Source organism: Emydura macquarii, unplaced genomic scaffold (assembly GCF_026122565.2).
Source record: "Emydura macquarii macquarii isolate MOO-44397 ecotype Brisbane River unplaced genomic scaffold, CSIRO-AGI_Emac_v2 contig_2636, whole genome shotgun sequence".
Classification (NCBI taxonomy): Eukaryota; Metazoa; Chordata; order Testudines; family Chelidae; genus Emydura; species Emydura macquarii.
In genome coordinates this window covers 13,446,011-13,472,046 of record NW_027132773.1, presented here as the reverse complement: position 1 = coordinate 13,472,046, position 26,036 = coordinate 13,446,011, and the positions used below count along the sequence as shown (strand labels likewise).

At 40.5% G+C, this 26,036-nt stretch overlaps 1 protein-coding gene across 1 annotated transcript in view; it reads left to right on the top strand.

The window, feature by feature from the left end:
- Positions 1–26,036, top strand: part of CNTN1 (contactin 1) — a 238,637-nt gene that overhangs the window by 133,891 nt on the left and 78,710 nt on the right. The window contains exon 14 of the mRNA XM_067564200.1: positions 24,290–24,410. Coding sequence (XP_067420301.1) covers positions 24,290–24,410 — 121 coding nt within the window. The remainder of the gene's footprint in view (positions 1–24,289; positions 24,411–26,036) is intronic.

Below are 26,036 nucleotides of genomic sequence, written 5' to 3'. Positions count from 1 at the left end.
ATGTCATGTTTTAGCAAACTACCTGCAACATTCGAGGGTCATACACTGTATATATTTATTTCCATTTGTGGAAAGCTCCCATCCCATTGCTCTGTGTTCTTGGATCAAATTTAAATTGTATAAAAACGCACAAAAATAAATACAAACAAATTATCCAGCCGAAACCATAGAACCTGGATATAGTATTGGCCCAGAATAAATGTCAATAAAATAATAATCCCCACATCCAGTCATTCTCAACCTTCAACCCATTCCCTTATCAAAATCCCAAGATAAACGGTGGATTTTGCAGCATGCCTGAGGAATTGATCAGTCCTCCTGAAGGCTGTAGTTGGGGGGGGGCAAACTCCAGAATTAAGCACCTATCAGAGAAAAAGCTGTGCCTCCATTCTCCTTCTTTCTAATGCAAGGAAATATTATTCAGGTAGATCTGGTGAGCACAAAAGTTGTGATATTATATGGGGAGAAGAGCCTTTAAGATAGGTGGGTATGAACCACTTAGGGCTCTATAGTGGTAGGTCACATGCTATTCTCCACATACAAGATTACCTACATTTTAACATTCTATTCCATGATAGCCAGTTGGATTCCTTTTTCCTCTCTCTATTTTTTTAAATGTAATTTCTAATAGCTGCAAATAAACTAAAGACAAAATATTTTAAAAATCTGAAGGGGAACTAAAAATAAGATTTGCTTAGTCACAATTGTTAAAGTGGGGCTGTAATCATAAACATAAAAAAAGAAACATTCTGCTCAGGAGCATACACATGATGTGCATAATATCAGCAGTTCCAAAAGAGACCACATCAACCTGTCGCCTGACCTCTGTTTAGAGCTAGTTGAAATTTTTTTGACAGGGCAGTTTTCTGTCAAAAAATTCACTTTAAGCAAAATTGAAATGATTCATGGCAATGTGTCAATTTTGACCAATTGTTCAGTGGGAAAAATGTCAAAACATTTTAATTAATTTTATTTAGACTTGTGGAATTTATTAAAATACTAATTTTATATTAAATTTATATATATTTAATATTGTGTATATATAACATATATTTAATATAGTAATATAATATGAAAGCCTACCTGAAATTAATGAAATCAAAAGTCAAAATGAAACACTTCAATACTATCAAAACAAAACATTTGAATTGTCCTGAATCAGAATTTTTCAGAAGGAAATTAAAACACTCCAGCATTCTGATTCAGAACAAAATCTTTGTTTAAAATTTCAGAATTTCCTAGGGAAAATTCCTGACCAGCTTTACAGCTCCTGTATTAGTTTATTGTGAAGGTCTCTAGAAGCCCTCTTAATATCTTTCTATGAGCGTGCTATGTGGACTTTCCTTGTCTGACTGGCAGAGTAGTGTTCTAATGCCTCTTTAAGGGCACTGAAGCTCAAAGACTTAAGGTTCCTGCAAAGTACTTTATGGAAATCTGTATCTATCTAAACTCTGTAGCAGCATACTAAACAGCTCTAGAAATGTACTTTACAGTTATTTCAGGAATTGTGAGATGTGTAGATTTTCTCCATCACCATCCAAAGAAAATGATAATTTCCATGTTTGCATCTGAGGATTGCTTTATTGATAGATATTTAAATTTGCACTTCTGTACTGTTCAGTGCATATAGAGTACCTCTCAGGAGCTTGAAATTACAGCTTGCTGACAGCTCTTCTCTTAGATAACAGCAGGAATGAAGTCTTAGTGTCTGTCAAAGCCGTCCTCAAAAAATACGGGAGCTGAGAAAGTATAAAGAAGAATACCTTCTATTAGAGAAAAAAAAACTCTCCCTTACAAGAGAGCAAAACAAAAACACATCTAATTTTTTGTCTTGGTCCACTGAATTTAGTCCCCTGACCACAATCATGCAGAAAAGTTTTTTAGGCTTGGGCTCACATATGTATTACTACATCACAGACTGGAATTGATAGTAAAGTTTTAGTGTGGGGTAAAGAAGAAAATTCATCGACATGAGCTTTTCCCCACCTTAACCTAAGTAACACAAGGAAAAAAATATATAAAATGGCTTTATGCAGTGGCCTGAACTTTGTCAATCTCTTGGCCATGTGCCGACCTTAGTATTTTTACCCAAGAATCATATGTTGAACAGGAGGCATAACATTACACATACCGGTGGCTATTTATGTTGTACAAGATTTTTCTTGTAATTTTTTGTAATAGGACTGCTACATGGAAACTCAAATAATTTTTAAGGAAATTAATTTTCATGTCCAGTCCTGATATGGAAGTCTTTTCTGAAGAATTCTAGCAAAATACTTTAGGAAGGACATACTGTGGCTCATTGCCCCATGGCAAGCAATCCTCGAAGGGTATTTGTGCAAGTCCTGAGGGTGCCATCTCCTCAAAACAGCATTCCACCACACCCCCTTCATTTAGGAGAAAATCTCTGGGCCTACTTCTCCGCATTCATACACATCTGTGCAGTGAAGGTAGAACACCATTCTGATTTTGGTGGCATTTTTTGCACTCACTCTACACAAATATAAATGACTGAACAAGGCAGTGGAGAATCCCACCGACTCCATCTGCTGTAGCAGAAACATCTACTTCACATGAGTTCTCCTAACTCTTAACTAGTTTTGTTGTAGATACTTTCTGACCCCCTTCCACCAGTTGCTCAGTCCTCTGCAGCCAGCACAGAAAGGGATCTAACAGGAGCCAGCAAACAGAGCTGAAAACACTGGCGTTTGAGTGGGAGTTCATTTGGAGGAGGTGAACCCCAGTTCCTTAGTGGCAGTGAGCGAGTTCTTGTGTTTTTGTTTGTGTTTTGGGTGGGGAGTTTTTTTGTTTTCCTTTGCAGAGTTCTGTGAGAGAAGCAAAACGCTGATTAGGGGCCAGGGCTTCCCTGATTAGGGGGCCTATAAAGCACGCCAAGCAGCCAGTCAGCAGCACAGGAGCCAGCAAACAGAACTGAAAACGGGAGTTTGAATGGGAGTTCTGTTGGAGGAGAAGGGAAGAGGGAGTGGTTTGTTCGGCTTTTTTTTTCCTTGACAGGAGTTTAGGCAGGAAGGCTATGACAGATACAGAGGCAGCAGTGGAAGTGACCCAACGAGTAGAAGAGACAATGAAGATGATTGTACGTGGAAGATGTGGGATGCACATTATCCTGGAGTAGGTACCTGAAAACAGCTTTGTTTGTATGACGTGCTGCTGTTATTTCTGATGGAAGAGAAGATCCTACGTTTGGAGATGCAGGTGGAAACTGTGGTTGAGTTTCAAAGGGATTTGAGGATTTGATGGAGGGAAGGCGAGAGGAGCCTGAAAGGAAAAGTCAAGACTCAAAGATGCAAGCTAGACTGAAGAACTGTGAGGGTAGATTCCTGGATGAGGAAAGTAGCCAGTGGAAGCGTGTGACTAGGAGAACCAGCCAAAGGAAAAGATCAATTAGTGAAAGAGAAAGAAAGTTCAAGAACAGGTTTGCTGAGCTGGAGAATGAAGAAAGAGCACAGCAGTTACTAACAGAAGGTGGGAGGGCAAGGAAGAAGAGAAGAATGGCTAATCCTATAAGAAGAAGGGAAGAGTCAACGGAAATAACCAAAGTTTGGAGCCCCAGGAGGATACAGAAGATTGCAGGGAAGAACAAAAGACAAGAGGACTTGCAGCCAGAAAGAATGGGAGGAAGGCCCAGAGATTCACACCAACACCAGGAAGAGGAAGGTCTATATGATTGGGGACTCCCTACTAAGAAGAACAGACAGGCCTGTCACAAGAACTGATTGAACAAGCGGAACAGTGTGCTGTCAGCCAGGAGCTAAAACAGGGGATGTGGACTTGAAGCTAAAGAGTATACTAATGGGAATGGGAAAGAATCCGCTGATTATCCTTCACGTGGGAACAAATGATACTGTTAGACTGTTGCTGGAAGGCATCAAGGGAGACTGTGTCAGTCTGGGGAAAACACTTAAGAAACAGAGGCCCAGGTGATCTTCAATATGGTTCTGCTGTGTCTAGAGGAGGAGAACGAAGGTGAGATGAAATTATAATGATCAACAGATGGCTCAGGCAGTGGTGATATAAGGAGGGCTTTGGGATGTTTGACCACTGGGAGGCATTCATGGACAGAGGACTGTACCCAATGGAATAGACTCCACCTGATTAGGGAAGAAAATTGACTTCTGGGATGGAGGTTGGTGCAACTGATTAGAAGAGCTTTAAACTAAGAACTTGGGGGAAACAGATGGGAGATGCTCTTGTAATCTCCCCACTTGATTCTAATGTTGCCCAAGAGGAAAATCAAGAAAGGGAGAATACAGCAATGGAGAAAGGAAAAGCAGTGCATAGGAGAATAGACATTAAGAGGAAAGATAGTACCAATATAAATGAAAATAAGAGTCAGGTAGGCTATACTGGCAGTAGAATGACTATAACAATTGGGTCAGGAATCTGGGTTACGAAATGGAGGAACTAGAACTATTGGTGCAGAAAGTGAAACCAAATATTACAGGGATAACATGGATAACAGAAACATGGTGGAATAGAAGTCATGACTGGATTATGGGTATTGAAGAGTATGTGCTGTTCAGGAAAGAAAGAAAGAAATGTATGATTGGAAAATTGTTAATATAATACCTAATTTAAGAAGAGAGGGGGAGGGGGAGTGATCCAAGAAACTACAGGCCTGTTAGTTTGACCTCAGATGTATGCAAGGTCTTAGAACAAATTTTTGAAAGAGAAAATAGTTAAGGACATACAGATAAATAATGACGAGGATAAAATAAAAATTATTTTTACAAAAGGTAGATCATGCCAGACCAACCTGATCTTCTTTGAGAAGATTTTTTAGACAAAGAAAATGCAGTAGAGCTAATTTCAATAAAGCATTGAATAAAGCTCCACATGGGAAATTATTGGTCAGATTGAAAAAGATGTGGGTATATAAGAGAATTGAAAGGTGGATAAGAAACTGGTTAAAGTGAAGACTACAACAGGTCATAGTGAAAGGTGAACTGTCAGGCTGGAGGGAGGTTACTAGTGAGTTCCTCAGGGATTGGTCTTGGGTCCAATCTGCTTTAACATTTTTATTAATGACATTGGCACAAAAAGTGGGAGTGTGCTAATCAAATTTGCAGATGACACAAATTTGAGAGATATTGCCAATACAGAAGAGGACTGGAATATCATACAAGAAGATCTGGATGACCTGAAAACTGGAGTAATAGAAATAGGATAAAATTTAGTAGTGCAAAGTGCAAGATCATGCACTCAGGGACTAACAAGAAGAATTTTTGCTATAAACTGGTGATTTATCAGTGGGAAGCAACAAAGGAGAAGGAAGACCTGGGTGTATTGGTTGATCACAGGATAACTTTGAGCAGCCAATGTGATGTGGCTGTGAAAAAGATTAATTCAATCCTAGAATGCATCAGGCAAGGTATTTCCAATAGAAACAGAAAAATGTTAGTACCATTATACAAAGCACTGGTGAGACTTCATCCGGAATACCGTGTGCTATTCTGGTCTCCTGTGTTTAAGAAAGATTAATTCAAACTCGAACAAATGCAGAGAAGGGCTACTAGGATGATCAGAGGAATGGAAAACCTAACTTATGAGAGGAGAATCAAAAGAGTTTGGCTTGTTTAGCTTAACCAAAAGAAGACTGAGAGGAGATATTATTGCTCCCTATAAATACATCAGAGGGATAAATACCAGGGAGGAAGAGGAATTATTTAAGTTAAGCGCCAGTGTGAACACAAGTACAAATAGATATAAACTGGCCATCAACAAGTTTAGGCTTGAAATTAGATGCAGGTTTCTAACCATCTGAGGAGTGAAGTTCTGGAAAGCCTTCCAAGAGGAGCAGTGGGAGCAAGAAACCTAACTGGCTTCAAGACTGAGCTTGATACATTTATGGAGGGGATGGTGTGATGAGACTGCCTACAGTGGCATGAAGCTGACCTGCAACTGCCAGCAGCAAATACCTCCAATGGCTGGTGATGGGACACTAGATGGGGAAGGCTCTGAGTTACTACAGAGAATTCTTTCCCAGGTGTCCGGCTGGTGGGTCTGGCCCACATGCCCAGAATCTAATTGATCGCCATATTTGGGGTCAGGAAGGAATTTTCCCCGGGTCAGATTGGCAGAGACCCTGCAGGGTTTTCTCTTTCCTCTGCAGCATGGGGCACGGTCACTTGCAATTTTAAACTAGTGTAATTAGTGGATTCTTTGTAACTTGAAGTCTTTAAATCATTATTTGAGGGCTTCAGTAACACAGCCAGAAGTTCTGGGTCTATTACAGGAGCAGGCAGATGAGGTTCTGTGGCTTGCAATCTACAGGTGGTCAGACTAGATGATCATGATGGTCCCTTCTGGCCCTAAAGTCTATGAGTCTATCCCTTTCTGTTTGGATTTGAGCTTTGTATTTAAGTAATTGCTTTGGGTTAGGATTTTCAGTCATATTTAATAATGTCGGGGTGTTTCTAAAAATTCTTGGCATTTGATATAAAAGTTTGACTAGAATATTGTATATGAAATGCCCATCACCATTTTGTTTCTTTGTTTATATCCCAGTGTAATTAAGTACTTATAGGAGTAATGTGGACTTTACAGTCCTGCTGTTTCATCCGTTTATTATTTATTTCATTTATTGTTACATTCATGCTTTTTATATTTTTATTATGTGTCCGTGTACCTGAGAGTTTTCTCTTTACCTAGCTTTGCTGGATCCATCTTGCAGTTCTTCTTTTAAACCACCTGGTGGCAGCTTTGCATCAGATTTCCCGTTCAATAATAATTAGGACTTTAAACAACATCTATTCGGAACCAGTAGAATCACATTTTGCCATGCAACTTTTCATAAACATAAAAAGGAAAAATATTCCATTATTAACATTACAATCATTATATGTGTCACAATTTCCTGTAGATTAAGATGGGACTGTTAATTTATGGTGATAGTGCATCGACATGGTGAAACCTAATACTATCACCATCCTTCAGTTGCTGAAATAATGCTATAGTATAGTATAATGAAATGATAATAAAATTTATGTAAATATCTGAATAAATCTTTTCTCTTGAACTGGAAGCTTTGGTAGTGCCATCAGTTGTTGAAGACAGCACTAATTTGCATTTCATTAGTGCTACAGCTTGTTTTTCAGAAGAAAACTTGTCAGTGTTGTTTTGATCTCACATGGCAAATTATGACAGTGCTATCTAAAATGAAACAATATGCATTTAAATGTTAGTGGATGTTCTTTTTAAATAGTTTTCTACATTAACCATTCACTTCAGTGTACTACTAAATTGAACGTTGTTCAACTTGGTGTTTGTTTGCCTAGTTATTTGACTAAGAAGCTCAGCATAAACACATTCTTTCAATATCCTAAAGAAATCACCATGCAGATTTAGCACTTCAAGCTCTCTCCAAGTTTCTGATGAACCAACATTTATTTATGTAATTGTTTTTTATCATGTATATTTAAAGACTGCAGAGTTTTCTGTTGTTATACTTTAAAAATTAATATCCACTGTCTACATAAATATTAAAGTGGTATATTTTATTACCAAAAGTATTGTTAGATAGCTACCCACAGTGAAAATAAAGCTATATAATCTCCCTGTGATATGCTTATGGAATACACATTCATGTTAATGTGCATGTTGTGACAGGGTCAGGCCAGACCGCTGCAGGAGAGTGGTGGAAGGCAGGTTATCAGCCCCAGGATCCTCTTCCCTAGGTAGCTGAACAGGGGTTACTCCCAGATAGTTAGGGCACCTGGGGCCAATGATGGACCTGACTGGAGCCTATTAAAAGCCTCCTCCAGCCAGACAGGTGTGGGTGATAGGAGCTGTGGGAGTGAGGCAAGCTGAGTGGTGCAGATGCTAGCAAGGACCTGGAGGGTACAGGAGGAGAGAGCCCCACAGGTACAGAGGCCAGGGGAAGACGTTCTGCCCAAGTGGGGTTGAGGGCCTTTCTAGCCAAGGAGGCCTGAGGGAAAAGACCCTACCAGAGGGCCAACTGAACTGTGTGTTCAATCTGGCGCTGCCACGCCTGGAGGGGCTATCAGAGACTCCCCAGGCAAGGAAGGCAGGGGAGGCCCTGCCCAAGTGGGGAGTGGACGGTGAGCTGAAAGGCCCTGGGCAGGTAACCTAGGGAAGCTGGTATCACTCTTGAAACCAGCAGCATGAGGTTGCTACTTGTAGAGTGCCTGGGTTGGGGCCCAGATTAGCAGGTGGGACCAGTCCCCTCCCCGCCAAGTCCACACTTAGACTTGTCAGAGTGTTGTCCATGCACACCTTAAATATCTTCTGTGAAAACATCTGATCAACACCTCATAGCATTCTACTTTGTTGAGTTTTTTGTTTTCTAAAAAACCCAAGAAAAGCTATGTCAGCATTGCCTTAAAGCAGGGGTGTCAAACATCTGGGCCGCGCCCACCAACCTTTTTGGTCTGGCCCCTGGTGGCAGCTCATGCTGCCGCGACATCTCACAGCATTGTACTCTCTGGCGGCGTCATGCGCTGCCCCGAGATGTCACAGCAGCGCGCACTGCCGCCAGAGGATACAATGCCACGAGATCTCAGGGCAGCACGCACTGCCATCAGAGAGTACAACGCTGCAAGACGTCACGGCGTCACGCGCTGCCCCGAGATCTGTGTACTCTGGTGGCAGCGCGTGGAGCGGTGTGTGCATGAGACACAGCTCTCCAAAAGGCAGGAGAGGGACAGTGTGGTCTTGGGGCATCGCGCAGTACTGTAATTCTTAATCATTGATCGATTCTTTTAATTGTAAAATAGTAGTAGTTGTAGAAGTGAATTTACTGCAGTTTTTATATTGCTGATATCTAACAAATAAAATATAATACTACATAAAAATGGTTGTGCCTAGTATTTCGATTTATGGTATGTATGGCCCACTTGAAGTACATTTAATTCAAATCTGGCCCGGCATAGCAAATGAGTTTGACACCTCTGCCTTAAAGAGTTAGATGACGGTGGAGCTGATATTTTTTCTCACCTCTATTTTTATTTTATAAAACCTGAACTAGATTGCTACAGATAAATTCATAAACTTGTAGAGATAGTCTGGCAGATCAGTTTTATTCAGAAGAGTTATATATAGAATCAAAGAATTGTAGGACTGGAAGGGACCTCAGGAGGTCATCTAGTCCAGTCCCCGGCTCTTACATCAGGATCAAGCATTATCTAGACTAGTGTCTTTCAATCTTTCCAGACTACTGTACCCCTTTCAGGAGTTTGATTTGTCTTGTGTACCCCCCAGGTTTCACTTCATTTAAAAACTACTTGCTTATAAAATCAGACATAAAAATACAAAAGTTTCACAGCACACTATTATGGAAAAATTGCTTACTTTCTCATTTTTACCATATAATTATAATCAATTTAAATATAAATATTGCACTTACATGTCAGTGTATAGTATATAGAACAATATAAACAAGTCATTGTCTATATGAAATTTTAATTTGTACTGACTTCGCTAGTGCTTTTTATGTAGCCTATTGTAAAACAAGGCATATATCTACATGAGTTGATGTACCTTCTGGAAGACCTCTGCTTACCCTGCGGGGTACACATACCCCTGCTTGAGAACCACTGATCTAGACCACCCCGACAGGTGTCAAACCTACTCTTAAAAATCTCCAATAATGGAGATTACACAACCTCTCTAGGCAATTTATTCTAGTGCTTAACTACCCTGACAGTTAGGAAATTTTTCCTAAACTGCCCCACTGCAATTTAAGCCCATTGCTTCTTGTCCTATTGTCAGAAGTTAAGGAAAACAATTTTTCTCCCTCCTCCATGTAACAACCTTTTATGTATGTGACCCGTCCGGTGCCCAGGATAGCCACCTGAAAATGCCAAGGTCAGGGCAGTCTGCAAACAGCGAGCAGATTCTCCCAGCACTGGTGGGTGGCACTGAAGCCAGACTTCCCAACCAGCCACAAACTGCACTTCTGAATCCCCACAGAAGCCAGTACACAAATACACACAGCCCCCTTTACTGAATTTCAGCTCCTGGCTCCCAAATCAGCACAGTTGTTTAAACTCTATGCTCTTTACTACAAAGGTTCCCTCTGACCCCAAGGGGTCAGCCACAGTACCAGATCAATATAAGTTTGGATCTTACCTAAAATACCACTCTGCCAGCCAATCCTTTAGTAACTAAAACTACAGGTTTATTGTAAAAAGAAAGAAATAAACCATAAGAGAAATGTTAAAGGGTTAGAGCAGATCAGATACATACAAATGATTAAAAGTCCATATACATCAGGTTTCTAGAAGAATTGTGGAGTTGCAGGCTTGTACAGTTCCTCTGGTATATATCCAGTACCTGGATGGGTCTAAGTCCTTCGGTTCAGTTGCAAAATGAATAGATCCAGAGGTAGGTGTGTGTCTGCAGCTGGACAGGAACAAAGACAAAATGGTTTCTGTGGCTTGGCCTTATATACCTTCTGGCCCTGGCCATGCGGTCTTGTGGAATATTACAAGAACTAAAATGGAGTTCTGAGTCACATGGGCCAGTCCTGGTGCTTCATCAGGTATGCTACCTGTAGAATCTCACAGGAACCAAAATGGAATCCAGAGTCACATGGGCAAGTAGTCCAGAGTCACATGGGAAAGTCCTGTTGCCTCATCAGGCATATTTCCGGCTTCTCCCTCTGGGCCTCTTGCACCTGGGGATGTCTCAATGGGCCATTAAGAAGGCTATTGTCCTGCAGCCATCCTGTCTGACTCGTTACTCAGACAGCAGCATTTGAAATACAGATATATCAAATATATCTATAACTTCCATTTCACATATCACACATGAACACAAGTATTATCATCTTACTTAGCATATTATAACCTTCCTAACAGTACCTGACATGGCATGTCTCACATGAATTATTATGATTTTGACATATTGATGTTAACCGGTATGTTAAATCCCCCCTCCTCCTCCCAATCTACCCAGCATGACAATGTACTGGCAAACTGTTATCATGTCCCCTTTCAGTCTTCTCTTCTCCAAATTAAACAACCCAGTTTTTTCAATCTTCCCTTATTGGTTATGTTTTCTAGACTTTTAATCATTTTTGTTGCTCTTCTTTGGACTTTCTCCAATTTGTCCACATCTTTCCTGAACTAGACAGAATACTTCAGCTATAGGGCACTGCCATGGGACAGGGGATACCTGGGTTCAATTCCCTGCTCTGCCATGGACTTCCTCTGTGACCTTGGACAAATCTCTTACCCTCTCTGTGCCTTGGTTCCACATCCATAAAGTGGGACTAATAATGCTTTCCTACCTCACAGAGGTGTTGTGAAGATAAATACATTAAAGATTGTGAAGCATTTTGAGATCTACAGGTGAAAAGTGCTATATAAGAAATAGGCATTTGTATTATTTATCAAAAAGATCAGATGAGTTTGCCACCAGCCCACTGAACACAAGAGAAGAGGCTAACAGACCATGGGGCCTCCTTTCAAGAAGACAACTTGAGGACATAGGAATTCTCTTTGGGATGAAGGTTGTATGGGAACTAGAACAGAGGCTGAAGGTGTTTCATGGGGTCTCCATTACCTTAAATAACTTCTGTATACTTAGCTGAACACTAAACTTTGGAGATTGTCCCATCACTATTTATATTGCTACTGTATCCAAAAAGTAGGTTTATCATAGTGGCTTTGAGCCCTAGATAATTATGATTTGTATAAAAAATTATCTAAAATTCACCAGATGCACCACACCTTGGCTGATGGTGAATTAGCAGCCACCAGCCCACTGTTAATTTGGAGAATTGGCCCAAAGTGGGCAAGGAAATCAATTATTGGCCACTGGTTGCACACTTTGAATGGCAGTGCCCTACATTTGAGTTTTGGAAACTTGTAACCTGTGTAATGCTTTGTGATCACTTTCTGTGAAAGCTCAGTATTTCATGGAGTCCCGCAGGAGACGTGTACATCTGCCAGTAAAGTATTCCAGTATGCTAAATTGGGTTCATCAGAGGTGTATAGAGAATTTGCTGCAGCTTGGTTTAAAATCTTTGAAGAAGAAATGTATCCTTGTAAGTGGTCTCAGAGGAACACATGATTGCCATTTGTAATGGCTTCTTTTGAGAGAGTATGCCTGTAGCTGTTTTGGAACCTCCATTATTGTCTCTCTTTTTTTTTTTTTCTTAAACACGTATGAACTGGAAGCTTCAAAAGAGGCATTGTTATTCCTATTCTCAGAAGGAAAGCTTCAAAGATGGCAGCTGCAGAGCCTCTGACTGGACTAGACAGAGGGATTGTTGTGGGTTTTTTTTTTAAATTTCATATAATTTAATAACGTTTATTGAGTATTATGAGCCCATGTTGAAAACACGTCGCAGGACTTGTCCATTCATGTTGTAAAGTTGTATTGTAGTGCAGAATTTGTGTATGAGTGATTTTTAGCCCCTCTCTCCTCAGGCAGCAGATCTGGTTCATGTGGTAAATATAGCCTGCATCCAATGTAGCGGGTCTAATCTCTGTCCCTTAAGGGGCCACTTTAAAGGGCATAAAGTTCATGATTTGATCCATCCTGTCTCTAGTTTATCCTGAAAGGTTGGCAAATCAATCTGTCAATCCTTTCTTAATGTCTCACAGCTAATTACCTTACTAGCAGTTGCAGTTTATTCCTCCTCTGTATATTAGCCTCTGTGCACCTTAGCTTATGCAAAGCGTTCTATGGAATTTCATTTTGAACAGATTTCTTCTATTAATTTCTCCCACCCCAAAATCTCAAATGCCTAAGCATAGATCTTCTATTACAGAACTGGAAGTGAATCTTTGCTAAGGGATTCCCCTGCCCCTTACGGAATTGCCAGCCAAGGATTTTCAGACTTGGTGTATTTGATCATTTTTCACATCAACTATCCTTATTTTGCTGTTTTCCCAAAAACATTTTTTCTCCTGCAAATATTAATTAGTTCACCCAAGCCATTTCCACACTCTGAAAGCATATGAAGGTTCTCAATCTTCTAGGGCCGTATATGGAATACCTGGTAGATATGCAATGCTGTCTCTTCCCCCTGTATCTATCCTCTGTGTCTCCTTTATTATTTCTCCTGACAAATCCTCTTGGAGGTAGACAAAGGTAGAATGTGTGCTCCTAAGAGCTATATGTGACAATCCCACCTGAGTCTTGTTGTGTGCGACATATATGTAATGTAAGCGCTGTACTGTAGTAGAAGTGAAGAAGTGATACACAACAAGAAAAAATTGCCTACTGGTCTGCGTGAAATTAGTTGGTGATTTCAGTTCAGTTTCTAGTAAATAAATATTCACATCACAAAAAACTACCTTAGCCATTGGCACTTATCTGCTGACAAACTCAGCTGACATGTGAAGAACTAAATGAACTGGAGCTGGTTTCTTTAGAGGGAAGTCACATTGGCAGAGTAGAATGGGGAAGCCTGCATTGCTGTTGGCTGTAATGCACCTGTTCTGTAGAATAATGACAATAATACCTAGCTCTTATAATGCTTGTCATCCATAATTCTCAAAGTACTTCACAGAGGCGGTATTATCCCCGTTATACAGATAGGGATAGTGAAGCACAGAGAGGTGAACTGACTTGTTTAGGGTCACACAACAGTGACAGAGCCAGGAATAGAATCCACGTCTCCTCAGTCAGTGTTCTATCAGATATTAGTTGTCAATGCTATAAATGCAATAGCATGGCCAAATACTAAATTCAAAGAGTAAGAAGTAGGTCATGGACAGATGAAGACAGCATATGGGAAAAAGTGAAATTCCTTATTACAGAGTTCTTTTTAAACCACGCAGTGTAACTTGGACTGTAAAATTGTTATTAGATGAATGTTGTACAGTAGCTGTTCATTTTCATAATTTAGATTATGATTTGCGGACAGCAGTGGCTCCTTGGGAGGACATGGCTATTCATTTCTTATATAACGTTTCATTAAGCAGACACTCAATGTTATTTTATAATACTTGTTCAGATCACAAATTGCATTGCATCAAAAAAGATGGGGGAAAGTATTTTGCATTTTTAAAGCTTTTAATTACTTTCCCTGTCAACCACTTTGCAGAATACAACAGGGTGCATTAGACTGCTCTGCTGAAGCAATGTCCAGTGCTCCCATTGAGTAACAATATTGGAAGTTAAGGGAGGAGAGTTGGAAAAACGAAAGGAATGGAAAATGTATACAGGGAGGCTTGTTTACAAACCAGGAAGGAGGAAGTGGGGATGCATGGATTGGTGTGAGAGTGAGAACCAGAGGCACAGAAAGCACGTTCAGCACAATTACAATCTGCAGAAGGAAGCTGTTTAATAGTTTAAGGGAGCAGAGAGTGGCTGGTTAAGGCAGGGTCAGGCAGATCCAATGATCCTCATCCATATCTCTAAAGGAGTCCTGGGGCTCTCTAAAGGTGACTTCCAACACACTTTTTTCACCAGTCTCCCCCACACATACAGGTGATCTTGGGGTAATTTGTTTCTGCCTGCTCTGGGTCAAATTTTGAGAAAAACCTGGAATTTCTTAAGAACATAAGAGTACAGTAGTCAGCATGGGTTGTGATGAATGGAGTCCATGGTGAAGAGAAGGAAAGCAGTAGACATGGTGCTAAGGCTGAAGTAAACCAGCAGTTAGCTAAGACAGGAGGCACTGAAGACACATGTTATTAACCTGCAATGCTATTTCCAAAACAATAAAACTTTGTCTATTCAGTGACAGCTAGAAACATGCTAACTGCTGCTCTAGGGGAAAAAAAAAGAATTTCCTGAAAAATCAGCTCACTATATCTCTGAATTAATGTATTTGTGAGACTTTGAGGATTACTAGAATCCATGCATCATGCCTGTTTTTGCAAGCATGGGCTCAGAAAGGCATAAGTCTTTATCTCCATTCAGAGAAATCTAGTTAGCAGTTTTGTTTATATCCCCCACACACTGGCTGCTAGACGCATGAGCCTTGCACAAAAGCATATTCAACGTCTGTACCTATTTTCTTTCTTGAAAATGAAGTAACAAGAGACCTTATCACAGTGATACCAGTACAAAGCATAGCTTCCCAGATGTCCTCTGGCCCTAGAAGCAGTGGAATGTATGAAGGGAGAAGAATAATATATTTGTTGGAAATATTTCCTAGTCCACATATCAAGGGTAGAATTAGCACCATACTTCCTTGTCAGATAAATATAGGTCGTTTGAAGGATGAGGTCTTTCAGTGTAAGCCCTATCATCAGAGTGCTGATTTTTAGTTACCCCTAACTTGCATGCCAGATATATCTTATAAACCAGAATGAGCCAAATTCTTCTGCTAATGAGACCCACACAATGCGGTTGCATTGGTATATGTCTAAGTAGATTTCATCCCAGGGTCTTCTGAGAACAAGGAATGAGAAAAGTGATTGTAATCACATTTTACATATCAGGGCTAGCAGCCACAACTGTCAAAATATCTGTGCTGTTTGTATTTATTAAAAAGCAAATGCAAATGCATACCTTTTGCCTTTCCTCATCACCCTTGGGTGGGACAAAAGAATTCAGGGAAACTCATTTTCATTTACTATTTTTGTCCACAATGAAAGGGTTTACAGACATTAAAGAGGATCCTTTAGGAGAGAGGAGACAGCAAGCACAGGCAAAACTGACTCCTCTTTTTCTGAATTACCTGTTATCTGTTGTATATTCAGAGTACCTCTTCAGAACCTGTGAAACTCACATACTTAATTTTGGGCACCCAAATTTGAAAACTTTCCCAAATTTGAAAACTTTTTTTTTCTAATTTACTATACTCACCGGCTTTCTTGGTGCTAAGTGGCATGTCAACTGCATCATGGAATGAGGTCTTTTCTGTGATCTGATATTCCTTCACGGATGGATCCTTTCTTCGGTCAGTTGACCAAAGGTACTGTGAAGGATTTGCATTTACCATTGGGCACATTCTGACTGTAGTCAACAGGTTAACAAAGTGGGAAAGGTCTTTAGAGAGCATAACATCTCAAAAGACTGTACATAACAGAGATATTTTTGCCATTGGCATGATTTTATAGTCTAAAAGCTTAAATAGCTTATATGATAAAAGTCTTTTGCTTTAAATTGGTTAATATTTGAATGGCAAACCACATATACACTTTGGAACATCCATGAGTACTGCTATCACAATTTCCAGTCCATGATTCAGCTCTCTCTGTATCGACGGAGGCAGTTTGTAACCCCGCCAAGCTGAGGCTTTGAGTGAAAACATACAAAGCATTCATATCTAATTTGTGGACAGAATATGCTGATGCTCATGTTCTTTATTTGCTTTGTAAGCTTTCCTTTTACCACTGAGAACCTAGGCTCACATTGAGTTATGGAAAGCTTTATCACCAACTAAAAAAAGCTTGGTTCAGGAGAGCTTCAGAGAGAGAGATCAAGTCTATGCATTTTTGATTTTCAGAATACATCACATTTTTCTCTCCACATTTGTTTAGAGTTTCCACGCTAAGCCATTTGCCATAACATATAACGGAAATCTACAGCAGGTCATTACTGATCTGTATACCAGCAGGTCAGTAGATGTAAAATTATTTAAAATGTTAAATTATTTAATTATAAACTTTAATGTGTACGATGAGGAAAAATGTAAAATGCATTGAATGGAAGGAGCAACATGATTAGATTAGGCAAATTCTGAGCTATGCAATTGAGACCAAACCTGTGTGGTTTGGAACGGGTTTTGCTTATGTTTATTTGCACATCGGATTGCAAGCAATGCTCAGAGATTCATGGTCTACATCAGTTGTTCTCAAAGTTATTTTATTGCACCACGCCTTCTTTGTGTCTATAGTCCTTTATGCTCCTCCCCCATCCCAAAAGTACATATACCAGTGCCCTGCAACGAAAGCAGCACCACACCAGCAGCAACACAGAAGTAAGGGTGACAGTGTGAAAAGTGATATTTGTCAATATCACTTTTCACAGCAGACTTAGCTCTTCATTGCCACCCTTACTTCTGTGCTGCTGCTGCCACCCTGGGGCTGACAGCTGGAGCCCCGTTGCCACCACCAGGTGAGGGACTGGGGGAGGGAAGGGGAGGAGAAGAAGAGTCTAAGCCCAGGCTGCCTCCTAGTGAGGGATTGCAGGGGAGCCTGAGCCTGGACGCTGGGGCCTGGGCTCTCAGCCCCGGGGAAGGGGAGGGATGATCCGTCAGTCAGCTCCAGGGCAGCAGGACTCCAGCTGTCCCTTTTATCCCCTCCTTTCCACCTCCCAGATGTGCACAGTCTTTCTGCACGAGCCCCAGCTGCTGAGGGCTGACAGCCAGAGCAATTAAAAAAAAAGCAGTTCACGCCTCCCTTGACACATTCCCACCCTTCCCTTGGAAGGCATGCCCCATAGTTTGAGAACCACTGGTCTCCATGATTTCTCCCAAGGTATGTTAAAAGTTAATAAAATTCAGGCTCAGCATTCAGGTTTTCTGTGGGGGGGGTTGTTGTTTTTTTTTTTTTTTAATGTAGGGAACTGGAAACTCCAAGAGTTGGGACTTGTGCAATTTCCTCCATTGTTTCATTAGGTGGTTGGGGCGGTTGCCCTCTCTCACTTCCACAGAACAACGGTATCTGTCTGTCAACCCCTCCTGGGCAGCACAAGTCAGGCATGACTCAGAGAAAGAGGAGTTGATGTCTGGAACCAGTCAGTGTTAATTTATTCAATAATCTCCATGTACTTTGGGAGAAGACTACTCTATAGAGACTGATCACCATGACGCACTCACAGAGGCACTTCCATGGGAAAAGGGAAGAGTGTGCCACAAAACTGGTACCAGTCTGGATTCACTTGGCATGGCATCCTCCACCCACATGGGCAGAGGGGAAAATCAGGCCTGTAACGTTAGTTAATTGAAAGATCTTATAGCTATCCTAATCCATGCATAATTTAATAACAATTAAAAGCAATAATGGTACTAATTAGATTAGCGTATGGGTTGTAGGAAAACAAGAATTCATATACTAGAACAGACCGATAGTCCATCTAGTCTCTGCGACTATGGCCAATGCCAATGCTTCAGAGGAGAAATAAATACTGCACAGTGCATCTGAATTTACTACATTGTGAACTGGAATTTCTTCTTCACACTAAATGCCAGTGAAGTATAGAATTGATAACCATAGCTAACTAATATCACATGCTATTCTTTTCCATGTGTGTGTAATCCTTCTTTATACTCAATGAACTAGTTACCTCAGTAGTGTCCTGAAGGAGATAGTTCCTATGTTGCATCAAAAAAAGGTTCCTTTTTAATTTTTGTTGTATGTTAACTTTATTCATTGGCTTGCTTGTTCTTTTATTGCAGGAGGTTCCTGATCAGACACCTCTCTACTTTTCTTTTCCTGTATCCTATACTTCTCCTTTCTAAACTGCTATATATTTGTCCTTCGTCATTGTAATCTCCAAGTATGGGTGTTCTCAAATTACATTCTTGTTTCAGAGTATTTAAAAAAAAAAAGTTTACATTTTATTTTTATTGTTTTCCTATTTTCAGTCAAGAAACATAAACCTGGACCTTGTAAGTGCCCATTATGTCCATTGTGGTGTTAACTGCTTAAGCATTTCTAACTTCTGAACCGTTAATGGGATCCTATACAATTTTTGTTTGCATTGAAGGTTTATACCTTTCCCTAACCTTTTGATGGGGAAAACATCACAAACAACCATTACTTCTACATTTAATTCCACCATAATTTGTTTTTACATTTTTTTTAATTTTGAATGCTGCCACTATGCTTCTGACTGTGAAGTTTCATGATTCCAGGGAGTTATTTCAGTGTTTATTTTCCATAGCAATATGCAGTTTATGAACAATCTGGAGTGAGTTAGGAGAGTTAGATGTTAACCATTCCAATGTTGTGTGATATCAATCTAACTGTTAATCTTTTGTAACATTTTACCTTGCATGGAAGAATTTTAGATATATTTTGAAAGGATGATTAGGGGTTTGGTGAAAATATTTTAAAGACTAACATGTGTAGTACTGTGATTTACTTCAGTAATCCTTTTCTAAATAAGTTATAGAATACATTTGCAAACTAGCATCTGTGAACAAGTGGGTTGTAAACATTGTGTACATGTATTATTTAACTGAAAACATGAAGCATAATTGTATAAGTGTGTATATAGATATAGATATAGATTTATTTATTTATTTAGGGAGGTCCATGTTCTACAGTGTTTCACAGGTGCAACTCTTGTTAGACAGTGGATTTTGCACTGATGTACCAGAGAGCAGTATTTTACCCACTGTATGTATATATATGAAATTATTATAGGCGCTGCAGATAGCAGTGCATATAGTTAAGGATGACTAATGCTTCCCATGATGAAACCCTCTTTTCAGTTGGTCATAATTTTGCCAAATTTAACCATTCAGGCTGAAATCCCAATTGTCTACCTGAGGCTGAATTTTTTTGGAAAGTTTCAGCAAAAATGGTTAGGCCATATCTGAGAACCAGGTTAAGGGGAAAATACCTTGTTTTGCACGTATTTTGAAAAAAAAGGTCTTACAGCTGTTAGGCTGTGAAACTCTAGGACCAAGCTTTGTAGCAGGGACTTGAAATTTGGCATGGGGGTTGTCTCTGTGTCAGGGATGTATACTTTGGTATTCATGTGAACAAGTCCCAAATCTGGCCAAGTTATTAGCCTTTGATTATTACCCAAAATTAGTGGACACATTTTATATTCACTTCTCTGTGCTGTAATTCCTCTTCATTAAAATGGGGATAATAGTACCACCTCACGTGACCAGGGTATTTTGAAAACAAATTCCTTTATGTTTGTGAAGCACTCAGATACTATAATGATGAGTGCTATGAGGAAATTAATAATTCTGTCATCAGAGCAGAATTTATATAGTATTCAGTGAATAAGGCTTGGCCCATTCATTGAACAAGCAAGGTATAACAAAATATAGACATTCAGTCAGTACCATCCATCCCATGCACTGAATGAGGCAGCAGTACTGTGGACAAAATAGTATGTGACCATGTAATTAAAAACTGTATTATAATGCAGATGCACAAGGGGTTAAATTAAGGTTAATTATGGCATTTCCTAATTTCTGTGTGCTTGACTTTGCACCTCAGTGTTCTTTTAATGTATTTTCTTAAATGCACAAAATGAGTGCATGGAGCATGTGGCTCTTTTACAGTTAAAATGAGGCTCGCAGAGCCCCTTATGCCCCCCACCCCTCCACCCCCATTCTCTGTCTACAAGACTGGGGTGGGAAGTTCGGGGCTTCTGCCCTGCAATGGGCTGATAAGGTTAGAGGCTTCAGCCCAGCAGAGAGGCACGTGCCGGAGCTCAGGGCTTCTACCCCATGAGGCCCCTGCAGGGCTCAGGGCTTCAGCTCCACGGTGGGGTTAGGGGCTTCTGCCCCTCAAGAGGCACCTGCCATAGCTCAAGACTTCTGCCTCATAGGAGCGCCTGCTGGGGCTTCAGCCCTGCGGGTTGGAAGGTCTCGGGGCTTCTGCCCTGAGGAAGACATCTACTGGGGCTGGACTTCAGCAGGCATGCCCTGTGGAGCAGAAGCCCCAAGGCCCAGCAGGTGTGCCCTGGCCCTCAAAAACTTCTGAAGTTTGTTGTATGTGGCTCAGGGGATCAATAAGTTTGGCCACCCCTGTTATACACCCTCATTAATGGTTCCTAGAGTCCTAGAGAATTTTTCTGAGTACATTATTTTACCTTTGAAGTCACTTTGCATTTTGACTGAATGAAAGACCTTTTTTTGTTTTGGTCCAAGACACCCCATGAATATAGAAATGTATTTAATAATAGTCACTTGTAAAAAGAAGTAAATTCCATGAAAGAATAGTAGCCATTACTTGCTCATGACTAAGTCAGGCCACAATGAAATAATGAATTAAAATTCTTAACTAAAAGAGTAGGACTTTGTGCTAGAGTCAGAAATGCTTATGTAACAGGGTGCTCTGACTCAGGATATAACTCAGCACCCTGTCACTCAACTCCCCACCAGGTTATATTACATGAGCTCCGACTGAAAGACAGGCAGTTGGCAGAGGAGGCCAGGTAACTGAGTGGAGATACTATAGAGGGACTAATTGGATGGAAGTATCCCCAGCAGCTAGGACTACCTACCTAGCTACCTACTTACCTACCTACCAGCCAACGAGCAGCAGCATCCTTCCCCAGGAGCAAGTGGGGAAGCTGGCTATGGATTGTAAATATAAAACAGAACAAAGCTTGGTGGTGGTTAAGAGCTGGAGTGGTTGTGGTATGAGATTAAGGCTGGAAAGGACTCTCGGGGGACCACTGCATGAGAGCCTGTTTAGGAGGTTGTTTCTGCAGTGCTGTGTTTTGCAGATAACATTGCATGAAACATCCTGTCATTTCACATAACTTACCTATGTGAACCTTGATAAAACTCTCACTTTCTACCAAATGTTATTGCAGGCTGTCCCTGCAGATTAGTGTATTTATACCATTTCCATTTATAACTATTGCACTTGGAATTACATTTTGTTTAGAATTACTAGGTTTATCCTGTGGAGACAGAAGGCAACTTTCCATGCTAACATCTGGATTTGCTATCTCATAATTACTTACTGTCTTTACATAAGCCGAGATGTTACACTATCTGCTAAATGATCTATTAACATACAATGTAAAATGGGGGGTTTTATGGTCTTTTTCAGTGGAAAAAAAGCTAGTCTATGGTGCATTAATATGAAAGAAAACATGAAAATCACCTCAAAATTTGTGACAAAAACCATTCCCTCAGAAACCCCCTTTTCGACTTCCGTGATAGGCAGAAAAAACGGAGGCAGTTTGTTCTAGACTAACTTTGTGTTGCAGAGACTGAACGCTTGCATGAATAGATTCAAAGAAGTAAGATTTCCAGAACATTTTCTGGAGGAATTTTAGATCCAGTCTTTTCTTCATAAACCTGCTTGATTCCAGTTAAGTGGGCGTTATGCTGAGAAGATGATAGGCAATACAGCACCATGCCAAGAGAATGTATGTGAGGTTTTCAGATTGTGGGAGGATGGATATTAGCCTGACTGTCATAGCAAATCCCTTATTAAATGGGTTGGGAGAGCTTTTGGCAGGGGTTAAGTTGGGTCCATTTACTGCTCTTGTTTTGTCTGGGATTGTGAAGAAAGCTACAGGGTACTCCAGAGAGAGCAAGGGTAGTTATACAGAAAAGGGGAAGAGAGAATGTACGTACATTTCATTTTTTTCCCCTGAGGCAGATAACAAGAAAAATATTTAAAACAAAATGTTATCATTCATTTGGTTTGATTTTACATGTCTGATTCAAATAAATAATTGTCCTATTCAGTAACTACTGTACATATTTGAAGTGCTGAGGGCTTAAAATTTTAAGCATTATATATTTTAAATTGGCTTTAATTCAATAGGATTGTTTCTGAGACCAAAAACAATGCATAGAGATATAAAATGATATAGATAATTAAAGACAGTTACTGAACATTGAATGTCATTTGTGTGTTTGCATTATACTAGATCAGTAATCACCATTAGGTATACACCTTGTTTACCCTGCTTACTCTTTGTAGATGTATGTTGGTTATACACCATGTGACTTACTTGTATTCAGTTCTACTGTATGTTGTTTGGAAACAATGATTTTTGGTCAGTCCCTTTTACATCTGAGGACTACAATAAACACCACCTTTCTACCCTTATCTCCAGCTTCTTCACTCTGTTCTCATGTGCCACATGTGAGGCACCCGCCCACCCTCTTTTCTTTTTGGGTACATCTACATTGCGCATCCCAGTTTGGGTAGACAGACATGCACTAGCTCTGCTCAAACTAGTGCGCTAAAGCTGGCATTGTGGATGTTGCGACATGGACGGGGGCATGGGCTAGCCACCCGAGTACGTAGCCCAACCAAGCTCAGGTGACCAGCTTGAGTCACTGCCTGTGCTGCAGCATCCTCACTGCTGTTTTTAACATGCTAGCTCGAGCGGAGCTAGTGCATGTCTGCCTATCTAGGCTGGGAGGCCCGCTCCCTGCTGCGAGATAAGCAATTGTGTTTATACAGTGCTTAGCATAATAGGGCCTGGACCTTTAGGTGCTTTTGCATACCAGTTGTCCCTATTAATAAGATTACATTTCTCTATAAACTCTACCAGTGTTAATCCACCATCCAAAGAAGTGCTGTTGTTTATTATTATTGATAAGATGTTTTAAAACATTGCACTGATGTGTTACAAATACATCTGCTGGTCAACAGCACTTTGTATCTCTGAATCAATTTTGTCTATTTAGAGTGAAGTTCCCTGAGGCAGAAATTCATGGGTTTAAATTTAACCGTGTGTGTGTGTGTGTGTGTGTGTGTGTGTGTGTGTGTGCTTTGCTGAATTGGTGCAAGAGTTCTCTGCACCTTACAGAATGTAGCCTTAAGTTGGCAGAAGCAGCTATGGATTATATAGATTCCAGGGAATTCACTTGCAGTAAGACCATCTGCACAGAGGTCCTGTGCTTCTGAGGTGCCAGTTCCACCACTTGGCAGCATGGCTCCATGGGATCTGTCCTGCCAAGGGAATCTTCTTACCACAGATGTTCCCAGGACTCCTTTGAAGGGGATGATGGGTGTTCCCCAGCATGGAGGGGTTCCATGTAAAGGTGATACAACCTGGAATTATATATCTTTATCCAAATGATCTCTGTGGTGCTGGTGGGAGGATAGTGTAACCCCTAGGTCTTGAGCAGGCTTGTCCTCTCCTGTGGCATCCCAGGGAGGCAGAGGATGGTGCCATGGGGGACAGCTGATCCAGACATCGATTTCTGGGACCTGATCTGTACCAATATGTGGAACAGATCTTTACTGACATGGATGTACATTGCGGTGTTATCCATGGTTCGTTTTTTCTATATCTATGTTTAATTCCACAATAATTTAATATTGGGAAATAACTTAAAAATTAATTATGCAAAATTCTAGGCTAAAACTATTGTAATCCAGTGTTTTAATGTGGCAATGTAGGTGCATGTAGTGCATGTGCACAAAATGCATTACTCTCTAGTGAAAAGCTTCTTATTTTCAAAACATCTGGATTTTCAGCTCTGTTAAACAGCAATAACCTTTCAAGAAATACTGAATGCTTTCCTTTGCTGTGATATAAATAAATCAAGCGTGTCTTTGAGGGAGGCAAATATCTCCTTTCTGTCCTGAAAGTGAGCACTTGCTAGTCATGAGTGTCAATCACTGTATATCAAATGCTAGAGGAGGGGTGCGTGTGTGTGTGTGTATTACAGATATATATGAGAAAATGTATTAAACTATAAATGATCTTCAAATTTTTGTAACAGATAAAGGCAAATGGTGAACTACTTATTAAAAATGCACAGCTCCGGCATGCTGGAAGATACACGTGCACAGCACAGACAATTGTTGACAACTCCTCAGCCTCAGCTGACCTCGTTGTAAGAGGTAAGACTTTTCAAGTGAAAATATTTAGACATTTTGCTATGTCTCATGTAGCTTAGCAGAGTGGTGTGTCTATTTTTTTAATTTTCATTAAAACCATTTTATTTCTCATCAAGAGCTGAGGGAGATTAAAATTTGGAATAAATTAATATTTAAACACTTTACATTCTGCTCATAATTATGATTCCAGCAGACGTTAAACATCTGATTTATTGTTAGTGTATCCAGTGTGCTTCTCATGCATTTCCTGAATGAGAATAATGCTCACTGCTGATACCACCTGTGGAGGGTGAGGACCCCTGGTGGGCCAGTCTCTATTCCACCTTGCCCCCACAGCCTGCCGGGGACATCAGTTGGCAGCTCTTTCATGGAGCCATGAGCATGGGCGTGTACTTGGCATGGTTCACCCCTTGCCCTGACACCTGGCCCTTCTGCGGCGTGAGGGAGACCCTGGCGCACGTCTACCTTCAGTGCACCAGGCTGCAGCCCCTGTTCTGGCTCCTCCAGAACTTCTTGTTGAGGTTCTGGCTGAACTTTTCCCCGCACCTGTTCCTTTACACACACCCCATCTGTGGCCCACATAGTCATTGGACCTCCTCATCAACCTCCTCCTAGCCCTGGCCAAAGTGGCCATCTATAACACCAGGGAGAGGAGGTTCGCTGGGGAGGTGTTCTGTGACTGTGGGGCCTTTTTCTGTTCCTTCATCCATTCACGCATCCGGGCAGAGTTCCTCTGGGCAGCATCTGCTGGCTCCCTAGATGCCTTCTGGGAGCAGTGGGTGCTGTCCGGGGTTCTCTGCTCGGTGTCCCCTTCCAGTCCCTCCATTTGATCCTGTGACCCCCATGCCGATTTCTGTTCTTTCATTATTTGTCCCATGGAATCAGTTGTGTTCTGGGTCCAGTGACTCCTCCTTTTAGGCTGGGGGAGGGGCCTTTAACAGTGAGCGAACACAAATAGGATGGCCCTACTGCTGCCATCTGGCCCTGCTATCTAACAGCCCAGTGAAAATGAATATTTGCCGTATCAAAGGAGTAGCTAATGTTTGTTTCCTTGTGTAGAGCCATAAACCATGGAGAATGTCAAAAAGGAAAAATAGTTATCATAGCTTCCAAATAATGCAGTTTAAATTCAGCTGAGCAGCACAAATGAGGTTTTGTGTTTTATTTGGTTTTTGTTTTTAATTGTATATTAAGTTTTCAAGATATATAGGAAACTATTCAGTTCTGTGTAGGGATTGGAAAATTTGCACGTTATATTGGAGATGTTTTATTTTTATAATTAAATAATTACTGTTAAATTATTTTTGTTCACGCTTCTGCTGTAATATTTATTTAGGGCCAGATATACACAGGTGTTTAAGTACCTGGAGATACAGATAGGCCCCGAGTGAGATTTACAAAAGCACTTCATTCTATAAATGAGAAATATTGTCTTTCAAGGAAATTTTATTTTACTTATAAGGTATGCACTTTCAAAGCAAATTAACATACTGTAATTATAAAATAGAAGACCAATACAATTTTTAAAAATAAAATAACTTATGTAAGCAGTTTTAGGATGGGAAAACAGTGCTACAAAGCAAAATATTCTTTCCAGATTCAGTTTAAAGGACCCTATATTTAAGAAAC